General features: G+C 48.1%; 1 protein-coding gene across 1 annotated transcript in view; it reads left to right on the top strand.

Moving 5' to 3' along the window:
- Positions 1 to 480: 480 nt before the first annotated feature.
- The window catches only part of LOC147103254 (mannosyl-oligosaccharide 1,2-alpha-mannosidase IA-like), a 216401-nt gene continuing 204088 nt past the window's right edge, over positions 481 to 12793 (top strand). The window contains 3 exon segments of the mRNA XM_085962703.1: positions 481 to 719; positions 721 to 775; positions 778 to 1091. Coding sequence (XP_085818829.1) covers positions 600 to 719; positions 721 to 775; positions 778 to 1091 — 489 coding nt within the window. The 5' untranslated portion in view covers positions 481 to 599.

Genomic DNA, 12793 nt, shown 5'->3' with positions numbered 1-12793 from the left:
GAGAAAAACACGGCGCCGAGCGGACCAAGCATACCGGCCGCCCGCCCGAGCGCGGGACTGAGGATACCGGCCGCCTGCCCGCGAGCCGCCCGAGCGCGGGACTGAGGATACGGCCGCCCGCGAGCGCGCGGCGGGAGGCGTGGCCCAGCACCGAATCGCGGGGGACAGTCCGAGTCCCGAGACTGGCGGACAGACCGAGCCCGGCACGAATCCGGAAGACAGACCGAACTCTCTTGGGGTTTGAAGAAGATCCCATTGGCTTGGGGCAGATCTTATTCGCTTTTGAGGAAGATCCCGTTAGGTTTTGGGAGATCCTGTTGGTTTGGGGGCAGATCTTATTTTTGGAGGGAGGATCCCGTTGAGATTTGGGGTGGCAGATCTGCTGGGTTTTGGGGGGGGCAGATCCTGCTGGGTTTTGGGGGGGGCAGATCCTGCTGGATTTTGGGGGGGGGGCAGATCCTGCTGGATTTTGGGGGGGCAGATCCTGCTGGGTTTTGGGGGGCAGATCCTGCTGGGTTTTGGGGACAGATCCTGCTGGGGTTGACCCACCCGCTCCGTTCTCGGCATTGCCGTGTGTGTGTGTGTCAGTGTGAGTGCTGATGATTCCGAAAGCTGTGTTGCGGGTCTGGCTGGGGCTGGGCAGTCGCTTCGGGGGTGCTCGTCTCTCCCAGCGGTTCCTGTTCCTGCTCCTGCTCAGTGCCTTGGTCACCGTGTGCTTCGGGGGCCATCTTCTTCCTACCGGATTCCGTGCGCCTCCGTCGCTTCTTCTTGCTGCCCACGAGCCGCAGCGCACAGACATTGCAGGGAGCGGGCCGGGGCCCGCCGCGGGCACCCCGCACAGGCAAACAGAGGCGTACATCGGTTCCCTTCGGCGAGGACAGCAGGACAGATTCGGAGAAGAGTCCGTGATAGAGCAGATCAGCCAGGAGGTGACGGAAGGCGAGCATAGGCTCATCAGCGGCTCAGAGAGCGGGGCAGAGGGGAATGGAGCCCAGGTGGAAGCTAGCAACAGCCTCTACCTGCCACTGTTGGAAGCAAGAACAGAGCCGGCAGATCGGAACGTGAGAAGCCACCGGGAGAAAGTCAAAGAGGTAAGAATTGATCTAATCCCAAACGTAAATCGGAGCTAAAAACGAAGAGGGCAGAATGGCTAACCCAAGTTACCGATCCATAATAAAACCCGTTGAAATACTAGCAACTTGCAACTTATATACATCAGTGTTGGAGGCGGTTTGGCGCTGCCAGAAGATTGTAGGAACACAATGGAGTTGGCTCACGTTGGATTGCGTTCACTTATCGGACCAGTTGCATTGCCGCTAATTTGGAGTTCTGGATGCCGTAGTGTGGGAGTTCCCTTATCGATAGCAGTGCAGTGGAAAAGTTCATTTTCAGACAGTTGTTCTGGGAAGCTGTGTCTGACATTACAATGTTGACAGGGGATAGTTGGAATGTGAGAACACTCCAGGGCACTGAGACAACAAGTAGATTTTAAGGAGAAGTGCGATGATCAGTAGGGAACTCAGGGAAAAAAACCCAAAGGAAGTCAAGGAAAGATCAGTCCATAGGTCAATCTGACATCCAATTTTTTAAATTCGCTTATGGGATGTGGGTGTCGCTAGCAAGGCCAGCATTTATTGCCAATATCCTGTGCGTGGGAAAACATTCCTCATGAAAATCGGACTATACAGTCATATGAATTAATTCAGAGAAGTGTGAAGTGACGTATTTCGGAAAGAAGAATGAGGAGAGGTAACATAAACTACAATTTAAAATGGGATCCATGAACAGAGAGACCTGGAGTTTTTGTACATAAATGTTTAAAGGTGGCAGGACAAGTTGACGGCTGATTAAAAAATACAGGATCCTTGGCTTTATAAATAGATCGAGGCATAGAGTACAAAAGCAAGGTTAGGCCTCAGCTGGAGTATTGTGACCAATTCTGGGCACTAGGCCTTGGAGTGGATGCAGAGGAGATTTTTTAGAATGGTAACAGGAATGCGGGACTTCAGGTATGTAGAGAGACTAAAGAGCTGGATGGAGGTGTTTAAAATTGAGGGGTTTTGATGGGGAGAAACTTCTTTTTCTGGCAGCTGGGTCGTAATCAGAGGACATGGATTTAAGGTAATTGGCAAAATAACCAGAGGAGAGATGAGGTGTATTTTTTTAACGCAGCAAGTTGTTATGATGTGGAATGCACTGCCTGGTGGAATCAGATTTTATAGTAACTTTCAAAAGGGAATTGGATATATACTTGAAGGGGATAAAATTTGCCGGGCTATGGGGAAAGCGCAGGGGATGGGATTAATTGGACAGCTCTTTCAAAGAGCCGGCACAGACACGCTGGGCCAAATGGCCTCACGTGGCCTTCTACTATCCTCCTCACTGTTTACTACATGTCCAAGCTTTGTGTCATCTGCAGACTTTGAAATTATTCCCCTACACTCGCCCAGGTTATTAATGGCCCAGAAATTCGGGTCGGGGGCTTCCTGCCGTGTAAGCCCCCGACCTACACTTAGCTAGCGCGCCGGCAGTTGAGCTCTGGGCCTGCGTAGAATTCCTCTCCGGGGCCTGGCCCCAGAGGCCGGCGCGCTGTGCTGTCGTGTCCCAGGGACGTAGTTAGTGCGATGCGTCCCCTGGGATCACGTGAGCCATGGGCAGCCAATCGGAGGAGGGAAAAGCCCATTCATAAGATTGACAGAAAGACCTGTCAAAACGTATGAATGCTGAGGGCCCAAAACAGTACTTAACCTTCAAATAAATTTTTTAAAAAATCACACTTTTTAAATAAACTATAAATTACATTAAATAACTATTTTAAACAATAATTTAAATTTTGAAAAAAATAATTTTATAAAAAAAGGGGCTAAAAATAAACTTACCTTGCTTTAAAGTTATTTAAAAATAACAAACCTGTGGAAAAAATGTTTTAATTTAATTAATTGACTACTTACCTTTTAAATGCAGTCCTTACGCCTGGTTTTTACATTTCTAAAATCTAAAGAATTACCCTCACGGAAAAACCTGTTTAAAAAAAAACATAAGTTCAAAGCACACGTGCAGACTCCCGCGCGCACGCGTTCGACCTCTGAACCCCTTCGTTCAGAGGATCGGAAGTGCTGGTTTCCCGCGCATGCGTAGTGCATGCAAGGAACCGGCACTTCCATCGGGTCCACGCTGAGTACCCCGTGCGTACTCACGCGTTGGGACCTGAATTTCTGGGCCAATATATATCAGAAAGAGCAGTTGTTCCAATACTGACCCTAGGGGCATCACTGTATACTTCCTTCCTCTGATAAATAACCCTTTATTACTACTCTCTGATTTCTGTCTTTTAACTAATTTTCATATCCACGCTGCCACTGCCCCTTTAATCCCATGGTTTTCACTTGTGCTCATAAGTCTGTTATGTGGCACTTTATCAAATGCCTTCATGAAAGTCTTATATACACCATCAACTGCACTACCGTCCTCAATCCTTTCCGTTACTTCATTAACTGAGGAGAAAAATGTAGAATAACAGGAAGAGAACAAGGGGATATGATGATCTAAGTGCACTTCAAATAGTTTATTCCATGTGTTAGATGTCAACTTGAACTCTGGAACTGGCCAGATGGGGCTGCATTGGTCTTTAAGATTCTATAAATTCCTGTGTTACTTAGTACAGTGAATGCAAACTGGGTGGCAGTCCAAAACGAAATGGGCAGGATCCCGAATCAGGTATGACTAGGATACTGCATTGGAATGGTCTCTAGTTCCGGATGCAAAATTAAAGGTCAATTAAGATGGACTGAATTGCTTTTTTTCATTAGGAACATAGGAATTGCTAGACAAAAAAAAGACCACGGACCCATCGACTTCACCGTTCTACCATCCTGATACAATGACAGATGGAGTTGTTGACTAATCATAGTTAGGACACGAGCAGCAGAGTTTTGGATGAGCTGAAGTTTACGGAGGGGTGGAAGGTGGGAGTGCTGGTCAGGAGTGAGTTGAAATCGTCTAGTCTAGAGGTGTTTCAGCAGCAGGTGAGCTGAGGTTGGGGCAGGATGGATAATGTTACGGAGGTGGAAGTAGGCGGTCTTCGATGATGGAGAGGATATGGAGTCATGTGCTGAGCTCAGGGTCAAATAGGATGACATTGAACAGTCTGGTGTGGCCTCAGACAGTGGCCAGGTTGAGGGATGGAGTTGGTGGCTAGGGAATGGAGCTTGTCGGTGGGGACTGTAGACAATGGCATCGGTCTTCCAATATTTAATATGGGGGATAGGGCGAGGAAGTGGTTTTGAGGTAGAAGATCAGCCATGATCTTATTGAATGGCGGAGCAGACTCGAGGGGCCATATGGCCTACTGCTCCTATTTCTTTGTTCTTAATGGAAGGAATTTCTGCTCATCTAATACTGGATGTTGGACAAGCAGCATGACAAATCAAGAGGCAGTGGAGGAGTTGAGAGGTGGTGGTGAGGTAGAGCTGGGTGTCAGCAGCGTACATGTGGGACCTGACATTGTGTGTTCGGATGATATCACCAAGTGACAGCATGTAGATGAGAAATAGGAGGAGCAAAGGATAGATCTTTGGCGGACTCCAGAGCTAATGGTGTGGGAGGAGAAGTCAGTGCATGTGATTCTCTAGCTACAACTGGATAGATAGGAATGGAACCAGGTGAGGGCAGTCGAAGGTGGTAGAGGTCACGGGTTTGGGAGGTGCTGCCGAAGAAGCCTTGGCAAGTTGCTGCAGTGCCTCTTGTAGATGGTACACACTGCAGCCACAGTGCACTGGTGATGGAGGGAGTGAATGTTTAAAGTGGTGGATGATGTGCCAATCAAGCAGGCTGCTTTGTCTTGGATGGTGTCGAGCTTCTTGAGTGTTATTGGAACTGCTCGCATCCAGCCAAATGGAGCGTATTTCCATCACACTCCTGACTTGTGCCTTGTAGATGATGGAAAGGCTTTGGGGGGGTCAGGAGGTGAGACACTCGCTGCAGAATACCCAGCCTCTGACCTGCTCTTGTAGCCACAGTATTTATGTGGCTGGTCCAGTTAAGTTCTGGTCAATGGTGACCCCCCCCCCCCAGGATGTTGATGGGGAATTCGGCGATGGTAATCCTGTTGAATGTCAAGGGGAGGTGGCTGGACTCTCTCTTGTTGGAGATGGTTATTGCCTGGCACTTGTGTCACGTGGAATATGACTTGCCACTTATTAGCTCAAACCTGGATGTTGTCCAGGTCTTGCTGCATGCAGGCACAGACTGCTTCATTATCTGAGGAGTTGCGAATGGAACTGAACTCTGTGCAATCATCAGCGAACATCCCCACTTTTGACCTTATGATGGAGAGAAGGTCATTGATGAAGTATCCGAAGATGGTTGGGCCGAGGAACTCCTGCAGTGATGTCCTGGGGCTGAGATGATTGACCTTCAACAACCACAACCATCTTCCTTTGTGCTAGGTATAACTCCAACCAGTAGAGCGTTTTGCCCCTGATCCCCATTGACTTCAATTTTACTAGGGCTCCTTGATGCCACACTCTGTCAAATGCTGCCTTGATGTCAAGGGCACTCACTCTTGCCTCACTTCTAGAATTCAGCTCTTTTATCCATGTTTGGACCAAGGCTGTAATGAAGTCTGGAGCAGAGTGGTCCTGGTGGAACCCAAACTGAGCATTGGTGAGCAGGTTATTGGTAAGTAAGTGCCACTTAATAGCACTGTCGACGACACCATCCATCACTTTGCTGATGATTGAGGGTAGGCTGATGGGGCGGGACCTGGTTGGATTGGATTTGTCCTGCTTTTTCTGGACATAAGAACATAAGAAGTAGGAGCAGGAGTAAGCCGTTCGGCCCCTCGAGCCTGCTCCGCCATTCAATAAGATCATGGCTGATCTTCAACTCCACTTTCCTGAACTATCCCCATATCCCTTGATTCACTTAATATCTATAAATCTATCAATCTCTGTCTTGAACCACTTTCATCGTGGACCACTTTCCATACCTCGGGAGCCTACTGTCAACAAGGGCAGACATCGACGACGAAGTCCAACACCGCCTTCAGTGTGCCAGTGCAGCCTTCGGTCGCCTGAGGAAGAGAGTGTTTGAAGACCAGGACCTCAAACCCAGCACTAAGCTTATGGTCTACAGGGCAGCAGTGATACCTGCCCTGCTGTATGCCTCCGAGACATGGACCATGTACAGCAGGCACCTCAAAGCACTGGAGAGGTACCACCAACGCTGCCTCCGCAAGATCCTGCAAATCCATTGGCAGGATAGGCGCACCAACGTCAGTGTTTTTGCTCAGGCCAACATCCCCAGCATCGAAGCTCTGACCACGCTCAATCAGCTCCGATGGACAGGTCACATTGTCCGCATGCCCGATACGAGACTCCCAAAACAAGCGCTCTACTCGGAGCTCCGGCACGGCAAGAGAGCCCCAGGTGGGCAGAGGAAACGCTTCAAGGACACCCTCAAAGCCTCCTTGAAAAAGTGCTACATCCCCACCGACACCTGGGAATCCCTGGCCCAAGACCGCACAAAGTGGAGGAGAAGTATCCGGGAAGGCGCCGAACACCTCGAGTCTCTTCGCCGGGAGCAAGCGGAAGCCAAGCGCAAGGAGCGCACATCAACCCAAGCACCCCACCCACCCGCCCCTTCAACCACCGTCTGCCCCACCTGTGACAGAGACTGTAGGTCCCGCATTGGACTCCTCAGTCACCTGCAAACTCATTTTTAATGTGGAAGCAAGTCATCCTCGGTTCCGAGGGACTGCCTAAGAAGGAGAAGAAGATAAATCTATCAATGTCTGTCTTGAATATACTCAACGACTAAGCCTCCACAGCCCTCTGGGGTAGAGAATTCCAAAGATTCACCACCCTCTGAGTGAAGAAAATGTTCTCATTTCAGTCCTAAATGGCCGACCCCTTATTCGGAGACTGTGATCCCTGGTTCTAGACTCCCCAGCCAGGGGAAACATCCTCCCTGCATCTACCCTGTCAAGCCCTGTAAGAATTTTGTATGTTTCAATGAGATCACCTCTCATTCTTCTAAACTCTGGAGAATATAGGCCTAGTCTACTCAATCTCTCCTCATAGGACAATCCCCCCATCCCAGGAATCAGTCTGGTGAACCTTCGTTGCACTCCCTCTATGGCAAGTACAGGAAACTTCACGATATCCGGCACCGACGGGACCGGCGTGATGCCGATCTATGAAAACTTCCGGACAGACCAGCGCTAATGTTGAAGGATACGGAGGTTTTCATCTCCGTATCTGACAACAAACACTGTTGCTTAGCAACAGCTTATAAACAGTCGGCCCGTACCTTGGAAGCGTCTCTGTAGCTTAGCAACAGCTTCAGAGGCTTTCCAGAGACTGACTGTTTAAAAAAATGCTAGGAGAAGAAAAAAAAAGAAAAAATACCTAACAAAACGTCTGCTGATTTCTGCCGTTAGATCGAGGTTTCCGGACATACAACCTCCGGATAAACCAAAGTTTCCTGTATATCCTTCCTTGGGTAAGGAGACCAAAACTGTACACAATACTCCAGGTGTGGTCTCACCAGGGCCCTGTATAATTGCAGTAAGACGTCTTTACTCTTATACTCAAATCCTCTTGTAATAAAGGCCAACATACATACCATTTGCTTTCCTAATTGTTTGCTGTACCTGCATGTTAACTTTCAGTGATTCGTGTACATGGACACCCAGGCCCCTCCGAACACCAACATTTCCCAATCTCTCACCATTTAAAAAATACTCTGATTTTCTATTTTTCCTTCCAAAGTGGTTAACTTCACATTTCTCCACATTATATTCCATTTGCTATGTTCTTGCTCACTCACTTAGCCTGTCTATATCCCCTTGAAGTCTCTTTGCATCCTCCTCACAACTTGCACTCCCACCCAGCTTTGTATCAGCAGCAAACTTGGCTATATTACATTTGGTCCCCTCATCCAAATCATTGATATAGATTGTGAATAGCTGAGGCCCAAGCACTGATCCTTGCGGGACCCCACTAGTTACAGCCTGCCAACCCGAAAATGACCCGTTTATTCCTACACTCTGCTTTCTGTCCGTTAACCAATCCTCAATCCATGCTAGTATATTACCCCCAATCCTATGAGCCCTAATTTTGCTTAATAACCTCTTGTGTGACACCTTATCGAATGCCTTCTGAAAATCCAAATACACTACATCCATTGGTTCCCCCTCATCTATTCTGCTAGTTACAAGCTCAAAAAACTATTCATCAAACCGGATTTCCCTTTCATAAATCCAGGTTGACTGCCCAATCCTATTATTATTTTCTAAGTGCCCTGTTACCACGTCCTTAATAATAGGTTCTAGCATTTTCCCTACTACTGATGTCAGGCTAACTGGTCTGTAGTTCTCTGTTTTCTCCTTTCTTAAATAGTGGGGTTACATTTGCTACCTTCCAATTCTGGAATCTATGGAATTTTGGAAGATAACAACCAATGCATCCACTATCTCTATAGCCACTTCTTAAACCCTAGGATGTAAGCCATCAGGTCCAGGGGATTTATCGACTTTCAGTCCCATTAATTTCTCCAGTATTATTTTTTTACCAATACTAATTTCTTTCAGTTCCTCATTCTCACGAGATCCTTGGTTCTCCACTATTTCCGGGAGGATTTTTGCGTTTTCTTCCATGAAGACAGACACAAAGGCCGCGATTTTCTCATTGGTGTTGGAATGGGTGCGGGTCAGCTGGTTTCCGGGTTCTGGTCCCGCCTCCAGCTGCCTCTGCTCTGCAGACGTGATTTTGCCTCGATTGGCCTTGTTAAGCCTGCCCTATTAACAGGAAGTGGGTCTAATGACATCATTTGATGACGTGTCATCTGTTGGTTTCCTTAAAGGGCCCATGCACAATTTTATTTTGACAGTTGATTTTTCAGTGTTTGACAGCATTGAGGTGCTGCAAAAACTGACGATCACTGCACAAAGGTGAACTCTTGCATCCAAGCTCTCCAATGACTCTCTCCATATGCTTACGGAGGAAGTCACAGTACGCAGGGAGGTTCTCTTCCCTTCCAAGGGCGGAAGAGACCTCCCCAGGACACCAACTTACCTTGAACCTCCCCCCAACCCCCTCTGTCTACTTTATCACTTCCCCATCTCACTAGCCACCCCTCACACTCGCCCTCATCCTACTGCAAGCATACCAAATAACAACACACAAGGGTGGGCACTTGAGAGGTTTAGCCAATGTCCATGTGAAGTTCCAGGTAATGTGTTGTCATACAGTGGAATCTCTTTTTCAAAAATGCCTCTTATTGGACAGATCTGAGCGCACATTAAGAAGTGTCTTACTGAGTTCCAGTGGTTGTTCAGTCATGACTCTTCCCCCCCGCCCCGCTCCGATATAATGATGTGTGTGCATGAAATGGCTTGGACATTAAAGGGATGTTTCACGGTGTTGGTGTGGGATGCTGTCAACCTGGCGCATCATGTGGCAGCCAGGGTTTACAGCATCAAGTGAAGAAAGTCTGGCCATGGTGATGCCATTGCTGGCCTCCTGGCCAGCAATTTTGTCAGGGGCTGATGTCCTGTGTCCAGTGCAGCATCAGGTGATGGCGGCGAAGATTGGTGATGGGGTTGGTGATATTGGTGTTGGGGATGACTGTGGAAGGATTTGGAGGACCAACGTTTGATTGTTTCATTGGCTCCGATGTTGCTGGAATAGATGGCAGCTGCAGGTGAGATGACAGAAGCGATCTGTGACTGGTGAGAGAGATTCTCCCAATGAGGTGGCACTGGACATACAGTTGGATTTAAAAACTTGTAAGCTAAAGAAATCTATATATGTATTAAAAATGCAGTAACCAACATTTTCTTTGCTCTGAAACTCACCATGTGCAACATGACATCCTTGACACTACTGCTGCTGTCATCTTTTCACAAAAATCAGACCAGACTCGCAACACTCCACACTTACCTGGCGTGTTGTCCAGACGTCGTAAAACCCGACCCAGAAGCTGGAAAATTGAAAAAGACCCTGAAAACTGCATACACGTACCTGTTAATAGGCAGTTAATTGCCTTTAATCTGTTTCCCGCCACTAGGTGTCGGGTCCATTCGCAAATCGGGGACCCGACACTTGGGAAGGTTGTGTGGAGATGGGTTGATGGCGGGTGTGGAACCCACCGTCAATCAAAACGACTTTAACCTCTGACCCGCCTCCAAACCCATCCTCTGAGCGCCGGCAAAATTGCGGCCAAAGTATTTGTTTAATTTCTCTGCCATTTCTTTATTCCCCATTATAATTTCTGCTGTCTCAGCCTGTAAGGGACCCACATTTACTTACGCTAATCTTTTCCTTTTTACGTACCAATAGTTTTTATGTCTCTCGCTAGTTTATTCTCGTATTCTGTTTTCCCTTTCTTTATCAATTTCTTGGTCCTCCATTGCTGAATTCTAAAATCCTCCCAATCCTCAGGCTTACTACTCGTTTTGGCAACATTATAAGCCTCTCCGGACATACCATGGCAATTTTCCACATTGTCAGGTAGATGCCAGTGTTGTAGCTGTACTGGAACTGCTTGGCTAAAGGGGCGACTAGTTCTGGAGCACAAGTCTTCGTCACTACAGCCGGGATGTTGTCGGGGCCCACAGCCTTTTCTGTATCCAGTGTGCTCAGCCGTTTCCTGATATCATGTGGGGTGAATCGAATTGGCTGAAGACTGGCTTCTGTGATGGTGGGGACCTCAGGAGGAGGCTGAGATGGATCATCCACTCGGCACTTCTGCCTGAAGCTGGTTGTCAACGCTTCAGCCTTATCTTTTTTACTCACGTGCTGGGCTCCGCCATCATTGAGGATGGGGATGTTCATGGAGCCTCCTCCTCCCGTTAATTGTTTAATTGGCCAGCACCAATGGCACGGTAGCATAATGGTTATGTTACTGGACAAGTAATCCAGAGGCCTGGACTAATGATCTGGAGACATGAGTTCAAATCCCACCACGGAAATTTAAATTCAATTAATTAAATAAATCTGGAATTTAAAAAAGCTAGTATCAGTAATGGTGACCATGATTGTCGTAAAAATCCAACTGGTTCACTAATGTCCTTTAGGGAAGGAAACCTGCCAGCCTTAGCCAGTCTGGCCTATATGTGACTCCAGACCCACAGCATTGTGGTTGGCTCTTAACTGCCCTCTGAAAGGGCCTAGCAAGCCACTTAGTTGTAACAAACTGCTACGACAAAGTCAGCACTGTGGAAGTACCTTCACCACAAGGACTGCAGTGGTTGAAGGTGGTGGCTCACCACCATCTTCTCAAGGGCAATTAGGGATGCCGGCCTTGCCAGCGACGTCCACATCCCGTGAATGAATGTTTATTTTTAATAAACTGGGTGGGACTGTCCTCACGTTACATTCTTATCTATCCAATCATAGCCAGAGAATCACCTGCAATGGCTTCTCTTCCTGCTCCCGGAGTGTTACCTCTGGATTCCCCCAAGGATCTATTCTTGGCCCCCTCCTATTTCTCATCTACATGCTGCCCCTCAGCGACATCATCCGAAAACACAAAGACCAGGTTCAACATATACGCTGATGACACCCAGCTCTACCTCACCACCTCTCTCCTCCCCACCCCAATGACGGCCTCTGATTTGTCACGCTGCTTGTCCAACATCCAGTACTGGATGAGCAGAAATCTCCTCCAACTAAATATGGGAAGACCAAAGTCATTGTCTTCGGTCCCTGCCACAAACTCCGTTCCCTAGTCACCGACTCCATCCCTCTCCATGGCAACTGTCAGGCTGAAACAGACTGTTCGCAATCTTGGTGTCGTATTTGACCCCAAGATTAGTTTCCAACCACATATCCACTCCATTACCAAGACCGCCTACTTCCACCTCCATAACATCGCCCAACTTTGCCCATGCCTCAGCTCATCTGCTGCTAAAACCCTCATCCATGCCTTTGTTATCTCTGGACTTGATTATTCCAATGCTCTCCTGACCGGCCTGCTATTTTCCACCCTCCATAAACTTGAACTCGTCCAAAATTCTGCTGCCCGTGTCCTAACTCACACCAAGTCCCGTCCCGAGGAAAAACCTTTTTACGCAATGAGTGGTTAGGATTTGAAATGCACCGCTTGATAGGTTAGTGGAAACAGAATCAGTAGTAGCTCTCAAAAGGGAATTGGATAAATACTTGAAAGAAAAAGATTGCAGGGATATGGGGAAAGAGCCGGGGAGTGGGACTAACTGTGGATTGCTCTTCGAAAGAGCCGGCACAGACTCAATGGGCTGAGTGGTCTCTCTGCTATACTATTCTGAGTGTATAATTTTTTTATTCATTCATGAGACGTGGGCGTCATTGGCAAGGCCAGCATTTGTTGCCTATCCCTAATTGTGCTCGAGAAGGTGGTGGTGAGCCAACCGCTGCAGTCCGTGTGGTGAAGGTACTCCCACAGTACTGTTAGGGAGGGAGTTCCAGGACTTTGACTCAGCGACGATGAAGGAACAGTGATATATGTCCAAGTCAGGATGGTGTGTGACTCGGAGGGGATCTTGAAGGTGGTGGTGTTCCCATGCGCCTGCTGCACTTGTCCTTCTAGGTGGCAGAGGCTGCGGGCTTGGAAGGTGCTGTCGAAGAAATTTTGGTTAATTGCTGCAGTGCATCTTGTAGATGGTACAGATTGCAGACACTGTGCGCCAGTGGTGGAGGGAGTGAATATTTAAGGTGGTGGATGGGGTGCCAATCAAGCAGGCTGCTTTGTTCTGGATGATGATGAGCTTCTTGAGTGTTGTTGAAGCTGCACTCATCCAGGCAAGTGG

Source organism: Somniosus microcephalus, chromosome 20, assembly GCF_052327205.1.
Source record: "Somniosus microcephalus isolate GS21.2 chromosome 20, FLI_Smic_1.0, whole genome shotgun sequence".
NCBI classification, from domain to species: domain Eukaryota; kingdom Metazoa; phylum Chordata; class Chondrichthyes; order Squaliformes; family Somniosidae; genus Somniosus; species Somniosus microcephalus.
The sequence above is the reverse complement of the archived record's forward strand: the minus strand, read 5'-3'. Positions and strand labels throughout refer to the sequence as shown.